Source organism: Arachis duranensis, chromosome 6, assembly GCF_000817695.3.
Source record: "Arachis duranensis cultivar V14167 chromosome 6, aradu.V14167.gnm2.J7QH, whole genome shotgun sequence".
NCBI classification, from domain to species: domain Eukaryota; kingdom Viridiplantae; phylum Streptophyta; class Magnoliopsida; order Fabales; family Fabaceae; genus Arachis; species Arachis duranensis.
Window position 1 is genome coordinate 110,090,472 of NC_029777.3, and position 16,322 is coordinate 110,106,793.

The 16,322-nt window shown below is 30.3% G+C and overlaps 2 protein-coding genes across 2 annotated transcripts; both read left to right on the forward strand.

Moving 5' to 3' along the window:
• Positions 1–1,263: 1,263 nt before the first annotated feature.
• Positions 1,264–4,965, forward strand: LOC107495927 (cytochrome B5-like protein). The gene is made up of 7 exons (XM_016117136.3): positions 1,264–1,272; positions 1,619–1,638; positions 1,965–2,086; positions 2,179–2,222; positions 3,094–3,171; positions 3,342–3,433; positions 4,362–4,965. The coding sequence occupies exons 1-7, from the start codon at positions 1,264–1,266 to the stop codon at positions 4,426–4,428; spliced, it is 432 nt and encodes a 143-aa protein (XP_015972622.2). The 3' UTR covers positions 4,429–4,965.
• A 3,344-nt stretch (positions 4,966–8,309) lies between these two features.
• Positions 8,310–10,875, forward strand: LOC107495934 (uncharacterized). The gene is made up of 3 exons (XM_021125969.2): positions 8,310–9,059; positions 9,136–10,187; positions 10,278–10,875. The coding sequence occupies exons 1-3, from the start codon at positions 8,406–8,408 to the stop codon at positions 10,321–10,323; spliced, it is 1,752 nt and encodes a 583-aa protein (XP_020981628.1). The 5' UTR covers positions 8,310–8,405; the 3' UTR covers positions 10,324–10,875.
• Positions 10,876–16,322: the final 5,447 nt, after the last annotated feature.

Here is a 16,322-nt window from a genome sequence, read left to right on the forward strand (position 1 = left end):
TGGTGCTGGCTGTGGCTGGGGCTTCGTGGACCGTGGTGCACTGGTGGGTGAAAAGGTCCTGGGAGCAGTGGATGAAACAGCTTCGGCGTTGGGAGCCTGGGAGGAACGGTCTTTCGCCGTCGACCTCGAGACTCAAGAACGTGGATGACTGGGTCTGGGTGACTGGGTGCAGAGAGCGAGATTGTGGAAGAGATTCAAGAGAGCGCTAGGTTTCAATTGGGGAATTGGGGGTGGGGGTGGGTTGGTTTTTTTTAGGGGTTTTACTTCTCCGGTTCGGTTCGGTTCGGTTTGGTTTTCATGGTCAAAATCGAAAACCAAACCGAACCGCAAAAAAAGCAAAATACATTTTTCGGTTTTTTCAGTTTTTGGTTTTATTCGGTTTTCGGTTTTTTCGGTTCGGTCTGTCTGTTTAGTTCGGTCCGGATCAATTTTGAACACCCCTAACCATTACCACTCGCTAGGGCTGAAAGTGAGCCGAGTTAAGCCGAGCTAAACCGAGCTCAAGCTCGGCTCATAAAAATTGAGTTTGGCTCATGACTCGACTCATTAACAATCGAACCTATTTCTTAAGCTCAAACTCGGCTCACCAAAAGCTCACGAGCTGACTCAAATAATAGAAACATAATCTATAATTTTATATCAATAAATTATAACTTATATATTTTAAAAAATAAATTTTATATATTTTTTATATATCAATAAATTATAAATCTTTTATTTATGTCCTATATCAAAATTATATATAAAAAATAAATATAAAATTTTAAATAATTAAATTATTTAATTTATGAACTTAATTCCAGGCTCAAACTTGGTTCACAAATTCACGAGTTCAACTTACTGAGCTATTAACGAGTCGAGCTCGAACTAGCTCATGAGTTGACTTCACTCGTTTCCAACCCTACCACCCGCTGCCGCTACTCCACTACCCCTAGTGTCTCTGTCTTGTCTCTCCACCGTCGCTGTTGCTATGTAATCTCTCTCCACCGAGGCTGCAACCTGTGACCTCATTGCCGATCTCCGCTCCTCTCCGCCGCTGTTGTGCTCTCTGCTCACTCAATCTCGGTCGCTTCTTCTCTACTCTCTCGCCGCCGGTCAGATCTCTTCACCGTTCTCCCTCTTCTAGTTTCGTGTGCCTCTCTCCATAGCTTGAGTTCTGATTAATTGATTACTGAATATTGATGACTTGATCTGCTAAGAACATGTATTAGTTCAATTTTTAAATTTCTAATATATTAGATTAGTTCTGGTTTTGAGATGAAAATGACGTGTGTGATTAAGCTTGGTTAAATTCAATGGGAGCTCCTTAATAACCTTAATTTGCTTGTGTATGATTAAACCTTGTTACTTTGTGAAAGAATAAAGTAATTAACATTCTGGAGCATTGATTTGCTTGTCATTTGAATTTAATTACAGACAAATGGAAGGAGATAGGCCTTAGTTTGCTTCTGTTTTGCTTGCCAGTTAGGTTCACTAATCCATCTTCGTTAAACACAATGGAATAAGTGCCTTGCATGTAATTGTTTGCAGTTCTCGTTTTATATTTTGTTCCTTCTTTGAATCTTGGACGCACGACATTTCAAATGCCTAACAACTTGTGATACGTGAGCTGTGTAAGGATTCGCCACATCTTTACAGGTTATTTTCTTTGAAATTACTTGCTTTCCTTTGATCAGCTGTTTTACTAACTTTGGACCTTAATCAGAATTCAGAATTGTCAATAAAAAGGATGAGTTCAGCTAGGATTCGGCTAATATCAGCCAATTTTTTGAAATTATCCTTTTATCCTAATTTCTAAATCTTAAATCTTAAACCCTATATTAATTCTAATCCTAAACTCTAAACCCTCCAAAAAATGAGGGTTTAAAAAATAATTTATAAATAAAAAAAAGTTACCTAATATTGGCTAATTAAAAGTTGATTCCCTTTTCTTATTCTGTGTTTTGCTATTTTGGCTGTTCCAGATTGCAATTAGGCACCAAATTTCTATTAATTTCACAAAATGGAGTTGCTGGTTCCACTTGCATTGCTTGTCAGCGTCTTCCTCGCTTTTCTTCTTTTGTCCCCGCGACATCCCAAAAATCTGGTTACTCTCTTTTCGCCTTTATATATATGAAATTTGGTTAATATGCTTTATTATGGTATGCGAGTATCTGATTTCTTTTGCATACTTACCAGGGAGTAAAGGAAAATCAGCTCAGCCTAGCTTAAACAATCATAAGGTACATATTTGTAGCTAAGTGAATTAGTGAAGTGCTTTATTTCTGTGGATTCTGTTATTACATAGAAGTAGAACCCTTAATTAGTTTAATGTTGTTAGTGACTTTGTGGTCACTGTCATTTTGTTATTAATTTTCTTTCCTATGAAGAACATAAGCCTCTGGGTTTATTAACTAAGAACGTTATGGATCCAGGTGAAACCAATTGAATGTGCTAAATGTCTTGGCTTCAATTTTTGTTGCATTTATTAATAAGCTAAGCTTGTTTAAGATTTTCTGTTATTTGAAGGGTTTTGCAGAAGAGGCATAATGTAATAGCTAAATCCCACTTTATCGCCGTACGATTGTATGAATAAAAATTGGTGTTTAACCATTTCTTTCTTTAGTCAATTCTTTATTTTGTATTTATTTTTTTAGCAACTTTGAAATTGAGGAAAATTATGAATTGTGGAACTTGAACTTTTGGGTGAGGTTCTTCTTAACCAGGATTATGGAGTGGAACTGTAATTTTTGATCCTATGCTTCACCTACTGAAATATAGGTCCCACTTTGATCTCCAAAGGAGAACTATCATTTTTGTATGTCATAGTGTGAGCAGAACTTAGTATGATAAGATTAAATTCGTCTTTCCATAAGCTTAATTACACTGGCAACAGTTAAATAGTTTGAATGAGCATGAATGTTGAAGCACATGTTGCAAACTGAAAGGGTTAAAATTACTTTTAAACAAAAATAATTTGATTTACTTTTCCCCAAAGGTAAATTTTACGGGGGAAGTGAGTGTGTTTCAATCACAATTTTGTGAGTTCTTTAAACACGCTTTATTTATTTTTATCTACTTTTTAGAGCATTTTGTATACACTGTTGTATCCAGGCATCAAAGTCGTACACTAAATCTGAAGTCTCAACGCATAACAAGAGAACAGATTGTTGGATAATTATCAAGAACAAGGTATGATATTTTTTTGTTGCTTTATACTTTCATTTATGAATGTACTCCTCGGTTTAAAGTTTAAACCCTAATAGTTTTCTTTCCCACATCTAGTCTTTTATTACCGTTCTGTGCCATTTAAAGGATACATTGTTTCCTAATAGTATGAATTTGGGGTTTCAATACTCTAGGTATATGATGTTACCTCTTATGTAGAGGAACATCCAGGTGGTGATGCCATTCTAGCACATGCTGGAGATGATTCAACTGAAGGGTTTTTTGGGTATGTGCTTATTCTATTACGTACATTTACATTGTTATATATTTATAAATATTTGGTTTCTTACTGAAAGTTTTTTCTAAATTTTCCGTATAATATTTTTCTTGTTTCCTTCTTTGTATATACTAGTTAGACCTTTTCTTATTATACTTATAGGTTTGTTGCTTAGAGAAACGTGAAGAGCATAAAATATCTAACCCAAAAATGCTTTTAATATTTATGAAGAGTTGGATTCTTATTATGCATATGTAAAGATCGTGTCCACTTAAAATTATGGATTCATCGTGCCATCTTATTATTTAAGAATACTATATTGATATATTTATTGAAGCTGATGGAGTTTTCTGACAAAGTAGCCATAGGTACTATGCTGGTTTTTCACATGATAACAACAATAATAATGTTAACTCAATAGTTGCATACATGATGACTACAACAATAATTGTGGGTAAAAAACATGAGCCGAGCACCTTTTTAGCTTCATGATACACCCTCAGATAGTCTATCAGATTCAAGTTTAGCTCCCTTCCTCTTCATCCCAGATATGTACATCCAAATTTTATCTTTGACATGCCTTATACCTACCAATATGGTCATAACCTATAATTAAATAAGCTTAGAAAATTTTATAGGCCACCATTATTTCTATTTTCTAGCAAAGAATTTTGGTTTTGGCCCTAGGACGTGAATGTATATTGTTATGGCACATACATAGTACTATTAGTTATAGTTCTACATCCAAGTTCTGACATACATAAATCATATGGTAGCTTTAAAAGTAGGCCATAATGGGTGAATACTTTTTCGTCATGCTTATCTCCTGCTTGATTCTTTCTCTTTTTGTATTTGGTCAAAATACTTGTTTTGGCAGTGAACACAATAAACATTTATTCTTTCTAAAATATCTTCTCTCATCACCCTTCAATGACAGGCCACAGCATGCAACTCGAGTGTTTGACATGATTGATGACTTTTACATTGGAGATTTGGAGCAATAGTAGCTATGTTATTGATTTATGGTCTGTGATATTCAAGAGAGATGCCGTTTGAGAATTTTCAATTTTTTATTGCTTGTTACCCCAATGAGCATAGTGTAGCTGAGACAATGATGGCATAGTGGCTAGGGGAAGAGGGAAACCTAAGCAGATTTTGAATGAGTTGATAAGAAGAAATTTGGGCCGAGTTCAAATGTAATTCATGAGAGGGTTTAATGGCGTTGTTTTGTCCATGTAGTTGATCTCGACTAGCAGGACAAGGTTTTGTTGTTTTTATTGTTATCCCCTTACATTTTGCACTTTTGTGCCGATCAATTATCTTTGTTCGTCATTAATTGAAGCATTTGAACTGTGAAGTAATCTTAGGCTTGATATCAATTCAAGAAAGTTATGATATTTTAGCGTTCCTCTTGGCAATATGCCCGGAGCCGGAAAACATTGCAGGTTCTCTTCCTTTCATCCACCATATTTATCTTTATTATGTAGGCTTGTTATCTTTAGTAATTTGTTGGACATAAGTAGAAGAAATTAATACTTAAGTTTTACCTCTCTTTCCATGAAGAACATTATTGTCTTTGTCTTTGTGTCCATCAAAATTGTCTCTCAATAACTGAATTGTAGATGTGTATCTCTACGGTTCAAATCTTGTGTGTTGATACACTAAAAAAATGCTATCACAAATTCTGTTCGATAAAAAAACCTGTTGTTTTGAAAGAAACATTGATCAAGTTCTTTAAAACATATGATATGAAGCTAAAGCCGAAAGAGTCAAGAGAGAATCAACATAGAAAAAGCCAAATGCAAATTTTCTCTATTTATCTAGAAAAACTCAACAAAATGTATGATGAAATTCTTAATCGAATGGATCAATTGAAGAACAAAGAAGATGCTAGACAAAGTTCTAATTCTTCTCATGAGGATACTGATCTTGAAAGGAAAAATCAAATGGTGTACAAGGAGAAGGAGCGATTGGTGTGAGAGGGTAGGGAAAAAACAAATTTTCTCTTGTAACACATTCTCTGAAGATAATAGCGGTGAGTTTGCTGCCTTTTTTTTTTTAGGTCGATAGTTTGCTGCCTTAAATTTACTGATTATGCTCTTCATTAGTGGGATTAACGCAGAAAGATAGAGCTGGAAATGGAGGGAAACTACTCAGTACAAGTGTTGAGTTGAAAGCAATCATGAGAAGGAAATTTATAGCCTCATGTTTCCAAAGGAAACCTCAAAGGGATGGTGCACAAAGCAATCAAGTTGAAGCAAGAGTAGAAGAGGACGAACAGAAGAAATTCCACTACTTCATTGAGAGGAATTGTGCATTAAGTTGGAGAAATTGATTGAGAAACCATGAATAAGCAGAGCCCATAAGTAAGATACTAAGATGGATCTTGCCATCTTGGAGGATGTGTATAGATTGCAAAACCATCAACAAATCATTGTAAATTGGAACTAAGATTATTTAGTGTGTTAAAAATGTAAAATATCATTTTTACCCTTCATTTGAAACCTACATGTAGAGATGTATAGTCTGTACTCTGTATAGATGAATGATGGAACAATGTCTATAAAAAGTTAAAAACATACCTAAGTTAGATGGAGGATTAATGAACCATCCATCCAGAAATCTTCCATCCAGAAATCTAAGAGTGGAGGGCCGAAAAATAAAATATTGTATAATCAAATATAATGCTATATATTTAATAATAGATATAATTATAATTAATTTTTTAATTTAAAAAATTAATAAATATTTATCAAATAAAAAAAAATTATCTCAATTTTTATAATTTTTTCATAATTTTTTTATGGTTTTATATCTAATAAAATATAAAATTATAGATTTTTAAATATTTTGTTAATTAATTTACGAAAAAAAATGTAAAAAAAAACTCTGAATTAAATAAAAAATACAAATAATATAAATATATGTAGAAAAATTTAAATCCTATTACGTAAAGAATAATAACTTTTTTTTTTACCAAAAATAAGGAGACTCAAATTCGCGACCTCTTAATTGAGTATGGAGAGACTGTGTCATTTAAACTATAGTTCATTAGCAAAAATAATAACTCTTTTTACTATTACTACATTATTAAATTTTATTCTATACAAAATATCTTATTATAATAGTATATGAGCTTTTAAAATTTGTTGGGGGAGCCAAGACTACTACTTGCCCCTTCTTGAATCCGTCCCCGCCGGAGTTAGAGTTGTTGGAGGTGAGTATTTGGGAGAGAATCCGGAGGCATCAAGACTCTGGGCGTAGTAGAGTCATGGAAGACTAAGATTGAACAGTGTTGCTCACGTGGCTGGAAACATCAATCAAGAGGTTAGTTTTGTATATGTTAAAATTTCATTAGTAAGAAGTTATTTTTTTTGTTAATTTATGTGTTAAAAATTAGAATGTTATGTGCGCTTTGTGTAATTGGTAAATAATTTATAGTGTAGTAATTTGTATGTTAAATTTTGATTAGTATCAAATTAATTTTTTCGTTAAGGACGTATTTGTTTAAAATTTGATTTTTGGCCAAGAGAGAATTTCACCGTGTATGCGTGCATGGCTACTATTCATAAACCGTAAAAGATACCACGATTTATGTGTTTTCTGTTTTGTTCATAAACCGTACAAGGGGTACACAGTTTATGTGTTTTTTCAAAAAACGTGAGAGAAATTACACGATTAACATAAAGAAAAAATAGGATAAGTAAATAACCAATTCTCAATTGTTATATTTAGATAAATATTTTTTTATTTTTTTTATTTAGATAAATTGTCCTTATTTTTGTAGTGCCATTTTTTTTCCTTTTTTGTAATCACAGCTTTTGGTTTAGCATTTTGTTTATTTTAAATGAATATTTTGTTTAAATAATAAAATATAAACTTATAATTCGTTAAGATAAATTCTACTTATTATTAAGAGTAATATTAAGAAGACAATAACGTAAAGTTATATTATTTAACTTAATATTTATAATTTTATATATGTAATATTTATAATTATATATTTATTATATCTAAGATTATTTATTTATTCTAGCAATAATTAAAAATTAAAAAATAAATATATTTAAAAAAATATGACTCTTTTTGTTTTTAAATATTTTTAATTGTTAAATATGTTCTGAGTCAATTCAATCTACTTTCAAAGTTTTATTTATTAAAATCTAAATACGCATAATGACTAAGTAAAAAACAGTTTAAAAAAAAAGATAAACAATAGTTAAATAGTAAATGGCTTCAAAAGAAATTACTTGTTTATGGCATTTTACTTCTACAACTAGGATTATTTTAGTCATTTCAACCCTTATTACATGACAAATTGTAATTTGACTAACTTTTTGTACCATAAATATCCTATTCCACTTTTCTCAAATGACATACGGGATAATTTTTTAATACTATATATAATTTTTAAAATTAATAAATTGAGTTATACTTTAGAGAAAAATTAGTTAGAGAAAATTAATAAATTTTAACTATGATTGAAAGATTAGATTGAAGAGGATCAGTCTTTAATATTATTTATGTTTTATTGGATCAGAAAGTAATTTTAGTTTCTAATGAAGAGAACAAAATAATAATATTTTTTGATAGATAATTTTGTGTTATAGTTAAAATCTTTTTTTATACTTTATACCTTTACCCTTATTTTTTAGATATTAACCAAACGATGGTAGGGTTCGGTTTCAATTGAATTGTAGGGTTCGGTTTCAAAATTTTATACGGCTTCCTGTATTGAAAAATACGGCCCGTGTACAAGAAGTTTCAGGCCCAATGCCAAAAAGAACCCTGTTGGGCTAGTTTTAGGCCCAGGACACCTGCAGTAGCACTGGGGAGTGTTACTGCTTAACTGTTAAGGGATGCTTCCATGTCGTTGCCATCAGAATCTCGAATCCCTAATTACCGAAAAAAAGAATATCGAATCACTACCCAAGCGCCACCTTCTTCGACGGCTGCATCAAAATTGAGCTTGTAGCCAATAATGCCCCTTTGGTTGCCTTCGTTACCGGCGGATGTATCGGTATCCTCTATCCTGTCCAGCGTGGCCGCCGCCACGGTCACTGCCGCATCCTTCTTCTCAATCTACAAGACTCACATCCGCCCGCACAAAGAGAATCTCATAACACTCCATCAAGAGCAACCCAAACGCAATCCTCGTGGCAAGATCCTGTTCGTTTCGCAAATCGGATATTCAACTGCAGAAGCCCTAGCGAAGCGCCTCTGCGATTTGTTACAGTCCAAAGGCCTCGTTTTGGAGGTCGTAGATGTTCGGACTTACGATCCCGAAGACCTACCCAAGGAGAACCTCATCCTCCTCCTTCATTCAACTTCGTCTTTTTGGAACCTACCTATCGGACCGTTCTCCGACAATACCCAAGGAGCAAAGGTCTTCGCCAGTTGGCTCGTGCATAACGCGGAGAGCTTTGGGATCGGAGCGGTTGTTGTGAAGGCTTGCAATTTCACTGCATTTGTGGTGGGCAAAAGGGATGGTAAGAATTTGATGGCTAAGGCCGCCAATCATTTTAGGGATTTGGATCACGTTAAATACGATTATCATTTTGAAGAGTGGTTGGGAAGTGTTGTTGCGACGGTTTCGGGAGATACAGTTGCTAATGGCAGGGAATCTGAACCTGAGGTCAGTTTATAACTATGACGTTTTAATTTCTTATATAATTTTATTCTAAACACTATGATTGTTGTTCTAATTCTAGGATGATGTTGGTTGTTCTGATCCAAAAAGCATATATATGTTGGTGGAAAATGTGGATGTAGTAGATAGAAAAAGAACCTTCAGGCGCAGAATGTTAATTATCTCTGAGGCCAATGGAAGTGTTGATCTTGAAGATGGAGGTCCTGTAACTGCCCAATGGCCTCTTGCAGATGATCTAATAATCGATTCCAAATTACCAATTCTTCAAGGATTTTGTTCCCTTGGTGGCAACTTGTTCACTGCTGGTGGTATCATGTGTAATAATGGACCAAAATTTGAATTTGAGCTGGAATGGCAACATTTTTTCCCTGCAAAAATGTGGTGCCTCAAGTACGAAGGTTCTACTTGGATTTGGAGTTTATGCGGAAGCATGTTCTACTACCGGATGAATCCCATAGTGGTCCCATACCACGGCAAAGTGTGCATCTTTGGGGGTGACACTGGAGGTGGATATTGGGTTGAAATCTACTATCCAAAATTAGATTTATGGGAAAAAAGGGAAGTGCCCGAAGATATATACATGTTCGAGAATCCTAAATCTTACTTTTTGTGGGAGGACAGAACGAAGCCTCGTAAGAAGACCCTCATTGTGTTTTATTGTTCTGTTGGTAAGGAGCAGTGGCTCGTCTCATATGATTTCGAGGCCAACATTTGGGAAGACCTTTGGTGGGAGTTACCGCTAATTAGTGATGATTCTTATCCAAGGAAACTCATTCGTTTGGCATGCAGTGAGTATTTACTCATTGTTGACTCTGCAGCTAAGTGGTACATTTATGACTCTTCTAAGGAGAAACTTGTGGCAGATGTGCACGTGAATGGTTTGGAAGAGCTGACTGGACGGGTGTCATATGTTTTCTGTTGCTACTACAGCAGCGAGGAAAGTCTGATTTATCTCTTCATGGAACTAGATGAAAAGGTTGTTGAGGAACGTGGTGGTGATCTTGACCTTGTTCCTTATGCTAGAGTCAAGCTCCACCAAATTGATGGTAAATTTTCTGCCAAGGTTGAATCCAAGGGTAATCTTAAAGTTGGTTCCTATAGCAAACTCTATATGTAAGCATGAACCTTTCTCTGCTTTCTTTGTTTATAATTATTATACTTTTTCAAACTTGCTCACTCTATCCATTGAGTTTCTTTGTACAGGTTTGCTGTTGGTGACCAAGACACTGAATTAAAGAGAAGATTGTAGCTTAGCTTAGTTTTGTGCATCATACTGGTGTGGTGGCCATTATATTAATAGGAATATGTTTTGTTGAACAGAGATATACCCCTTTATTGTAGCTTAGGTTTGTGTAGGGATCTTCATTCTGGACTTGTGAGTTTGTTGCATTGGAATGGAAGAGGGAAGATATAGGTGGGGTTGGATCTTATTAAGCCTTGTCCTTTTGATGCTCTTTGGGCACCCTATGATGAACACTCCTTTTTTCTCTTTGGATTATTGACTATGAACAAATTTCTCTTTATTTGATTGATCCACACTTGTTGTTTCATAAATCAATATTATTTTGAATTGCGCAGTCTAAATGTTTAAAGTATACAATACGTGTTAGCTAAAGTTGAAAAGCTTAATACTTTTCCCAATAAAAAAATGGAAGGTAGTAGGTGGTTTAGAAATTAAAGATGACTAGCAATGCTAAGAGTAATTAGAGATTTCTTGCTTTTAAGATCATATAGGAATTTTTTTCATTGTTAAATTAGATATGTTCAAATTACAAAAGTTGGCTCTGCTAAGATTTTAGTGGGACAGAGCAATGTGTCCAATGATGCAGGGGAGAGAGAAAGTTGATGATAGTTTTTGTTGATGCATTTAGACAAATTTAAAGAACTCATTCTAGCAAAGGAAAGGAGAGGGATGAATGAATGAGTTTGAAGGATAAATGTAATATTAGAAAAATTGGTAAACAAATTAATGGGTATATAGAAAAAGAGCTGCATATCGTGTATTGGATCCAGGAATAAATTTTGTTTATAATGAAAAAAGAAAAAAAATAATGTTTTCTCCTTTTTTTTTGGTTTAGATATTAGATAGTTTTATTAGTGTTAATCCACTTCATTATTTTATGTCGTTACTATTAAATTTTTTTTCTTTTTTTTTTCAAAAAAAATTATTTAGTAATATCTGAAGTTCTGATTTTGACATTTTGTACCTCTACTATATTCATATGTATGGAATTTGGAAGCAATTTTTTATATCCCAATTTTATGGGGATCTTTAGTTCTTTCTAACTAACAAAATGTTTGCCAATGAGTTATAGCTCAAATGGTATAGTCTCTCCATACTCATTTAAGAGGTTGTGGGTTCGAGTTTCTTATCTTTAGTAAAAAAAAAAAAAAGAAAACTAACAAAATGTTTAGTTCCTATAATAATATAATATACATCTTTTTGGCAAAAGCATTTATCTTCTTTGATCTTATTTATGCCCACCATCTTTTTCTTTTTGTCCTTCGCCGACATATGTTAGGAGTCTATATATATATATATAGCCATAATATCCGAATTTTATATGATGTGTATACTTTAATTTTGTGAACTTTAAAATGTATAAATCAATAAATCAATTCTTGAAACCTTTTTTAAAAGTGTAAATGTATCATCATGTTGACAGTTTTCTCATTAATTGTTACAAAAGAATACATATTAAAAAAGACTAAAAAACTAAGGAGGTAATTTGCAAGGTTTAAAGGGATAAAGTACAAAGATAATGTTCATGGCATCTTATATATATATATATAATTAGTCATTAAAATTAATTATTTATTAATATATTTGTGTATAAATATATGTGTAGTTTAATATATTTTTAATATATATTTATATTTCAATATTTTATACTAGTGGCTAATTTTGATGTACATATAGCATAATCAATATATATAATTTGACAAATCAAAAATCAATTTATTATAGTTTCATTTAAAAATTTACTATTATCAATAGATTATAATATACATAATATGAGATTCAACCTCTAATACGTTATAACTTGAAGTGTACAACTAAGCTGACAATACGATTAACTCAAAATTTAGTAATTTTTTATTGCATTTGTTGATAGATACAAGACATTGAGATAAAAAGTTATGTTTAGTAGATAAAATATATATTTCGTATTGTTTCTGATAGAAAAAGTACATAGACACTAATCTTTTTTATCATTATATTTTTCATTCTAACCTTTTTGCATGAAAAAAAAATTATTGTAAATTGACTTTCATAATTTATATTTTTTATGTTAAATTTACTACTAAATAAAATATAAAAATATTAATTTTTATGTTTGATTCCAAGACTAAATGATACATTTCTAGCATAAAGCTCGTATCATAGTCCCAACTACTCAATATTTTTTATTTTTCAAAGGCTACTATTCATTTAAATCCAGGTCACTAGACCCAAGTGCTACAAAAGAAAAAAAAAACAAATATTGTGTAGATGGGCCTCAGTCACCTTGGGTAACATAGCCTTCAAATTGAAGAACTCTTATAATAGCCTTCTTACAAATAACTTTATTCTCCAAAACCCAAAAAGAAAAAACGATTCTTAACATTATTATTACTTTTTGTTGAACTATGAAGTAGATCAACTGATGAAGCATTTATCCTAGAAGAAGAAATGGTGACCACCCTAGCTAGCTAGTTGTCATTCCACATTACCAATTCGAATAATTGTGTGTTTGTGTGTGTATATATATTGTGAGACAATGTTCACGTTTATTATTGGTTACCATTAATTCGATCTAAGAAGGGTTGAACGTAATTCATTTATATGTGCACATTTCCTAACTACTTTTAATTAATATAGTTTGCACCGAAACGGTCCATGGTGGGTGCTCCCACAATGCAAACGTGCTCTTTGGTGGATGATATTATCATCAATAATGTCATAACTGCACTCACATGCATGGTAAGATAAGTCTTGCTAAAAATTTGTTATCATCATGATGCTTTTTTTTTTTTCCTTCTCTTGCTACACACATATATAAATAAATGGTTGTATGTATATCTCATGTCAATAGTTGAGTTCCTTGTCTCTTTCCATTAGTCATCTTTTCAATGGATATAATTTAGATATACGAGTTGATAGTTAATTTTTTTAAAAGATTCATTATTTTTTAATATTATTTTTAAAAAATTTTGTCAATCAAATTAATATTTTAAAAATTAAAAGTAAATTATGTTTGTCTTTTTGTCATTCTTTTAACATTTGCCATTAACAATTGATAACGTGAAATAATAATATACATTATACTTGACATGTTTTATTAGATGCAAATTAAATATATTTATAAAAATTTATTAATTTATTTTTTTTATTTTAATTCTTAAAATTATGATTTATATAATTGAAGAAAAGAACTGATTTTTTTGGTAATTTTGAATAAAAAGCTTCAATAGTGATGTTTTATTTTTCAAGTGAGAATAGTACACTTTTTTAATTAAAGAATGATAAAACTAAAAATTATTTTTAAAGAGTATATGAAAGAGTTAAACATGAGATCCAAATTCAAATAAAATTAGATAAAAGATTTAATTTTTAGACTATAAACTCAACCCTAATCTTTTCATTATTTTTGTTAATTAAATTTAATTTCAGTACTAAAATAATAATCATTTAAATAATAAATAAATAAATAAATAAATAGGATAAATAACACCGAAATGAGACAGATTTGACATGTAGATCAGTGGGTTCCTCTGGATGGATTGCATGTACCCATGTGTCCCCTTTGTGATTACTTTGGAAAGAACTTTGTTATCAACGTGGACCAAACTTGTAGCCCACAATGGAATTTTGGCATGACAAATTCAGTCTAATATAATTGGAGTACATTTAATTTGCTTTGTTCATGTAATAAACTAATCATGTTATGAGCAAAATGTTTAAATGAGTAGCTACTTGTTATTTTCTCCTTTATTTTTTTAACTTCTTAAATTTTTGAAGAAATATTTCATGTTTCATTTCATCCATTTACAGCCATAAACTGTGTTAGATTTGAGAGTTGTTACTTGTAGATATTAAGCATGAATTCATCCAATTAAAAAACTACACTTTAAATAAGAAAAATAAAATAAGAGACACAAATATAAAAGTTGTTGGATATGGTCCCAAAAAGAAAACGTCTATCTACTTGCTCTATATTTAACCTATATGTTGATGTGTACCAACTCAAACCAAGGTCCATCCGTATCATTGAAATTTTTTATTATATTTTCGGTGATAAGACTCACATATATAAAAATATCTTTGTTTATATAAAAAAAATAAAATATTAACACGTATTATAATAAATAATATTTTCGGTGATAAGACTTACGTATATAAAAATATCTTTGTTTATATAAAAAAATTAAAATATTAACACGTATTATAATAAATAATTATTTTTAGCTATACTCCTTTTATAAAAATATTTTTTAACATGAATAGTAACTATTATTGATACTAACTTTTATATTAATTATTTTATAATTAATTTTTAATTTTTTTATTATTCACAGTATCTTCTATTTTTGCAGGATAAAAATTAATTTGATTTTATTTAATAGTTACTTTTCATTGAAGAATAATAAAAAGGGTATGAATAGAAGAAAGTTACTTAATTAATTAAGAATCTCGTCAAGAGATAATGGACTATTGAGTTACAAAATGAACATTTTTTATATTATTTATTATCTAACGCTTTAATATTATGTTATGATACTACTCATTTTAAAAATTTCAACTGATAAAAAAAATAATACTAATAATTATGTTTTTAATATTCTATAAATTTTTATTATAGATAATATATAAATATTCTATTGACTTTTCGTACTTTTTTATTAATTAATTGAGATTTGGGACGGTGGATGATATCCGGAGTACTTGTAATACATACTCGTTATATTGTCTTATTATTAACAACCGAAAGCAAATAATAGCTCGTCTTTTTTCTTTGTAACTAATAATGTATCTTTTAATTAAACAAAGTTAGTTAAACAAAATTATATGTTATATTCCCTGATTATGTCCTTTTCTACATGTTGTTTGAGTTTACATGAAATTAAAACTTGTGTTTGTTAAGAATATTATTTTGCTGAAAAATAATTAATTAAATCTGTTATATATATATATACTGTAATAATTAAAAGAGAGCTAATTTTATTAGCATGATTTTCTTTTTATCCTTTCTTATATATGTATATATATATATAGGCTGATAATTTTATAATTTTCTAAATAACAATAACTTAGTGGATTAATCCAAAAAAAAGTATACCTAAGGTAAGTTTAATTCTTTAAAGATTTATAATCAATTTTTTTGAAACTCAAATTTTTTCGGCCAACAATTAGATGATAAAATAATAGATGCAATGACGGAACTAGGCAAAATATTGTGAGGTTTTGAGATAAAAAAATTTAAAATAAAATAAAATAAATTTTAACAAAAAAAATTTTAACCGAGAGAGTTAAAATTAATTTTCAACAGATATATATAATTTAGTCAGATATAAATAATTTCGACTCCTTATATTATCATTAAAATATAAATGTTATACCAAATAATTTCGTTGAAAATTAAATAAACAAACATCACACGTATATCTTTTTCAAAAAATAATGTAAATTGTACTATCTTTCAAGAATTAATAGAGGTCATATATAGCTCCATTAGAGAGTAAATTACACCAAAAACAAAAACAAAAACAAAAAAATACTATGTTTTAATATATTATGTTTATAATACACCTATATATCTTCCTATTATTATGTACTCACATATCTTTTTATTTTATATATATATTTGATATCAAAAATATTATTTATATATTAAAATAAATTACTAAAATTAATTATTATATATTATTTAATTTATTTTTAATATATTTTTTATATTTTAATATATATTTTATATTAATAAACAATTTTAATATACACGTATATATCATGATCGATTTTATGTACTCATTGCAACAATTTTTTAATTTAATTTTTATTTTATATTTATCTTTTATTATTCATTTTTCATATTAATATATATTATTAATTATAATATAGTCTATTAAATTACCTACTATAATTTCCATTTGTCCTACGTCATATGTAATAACTAACCTGAGTTAACTTACCTAACTATAGTTAAGAGAGCTGCCAGTTGTAGTAGACATGGATGCTTCACTTTCGTTCGGCTCAAACTTCAATTAATT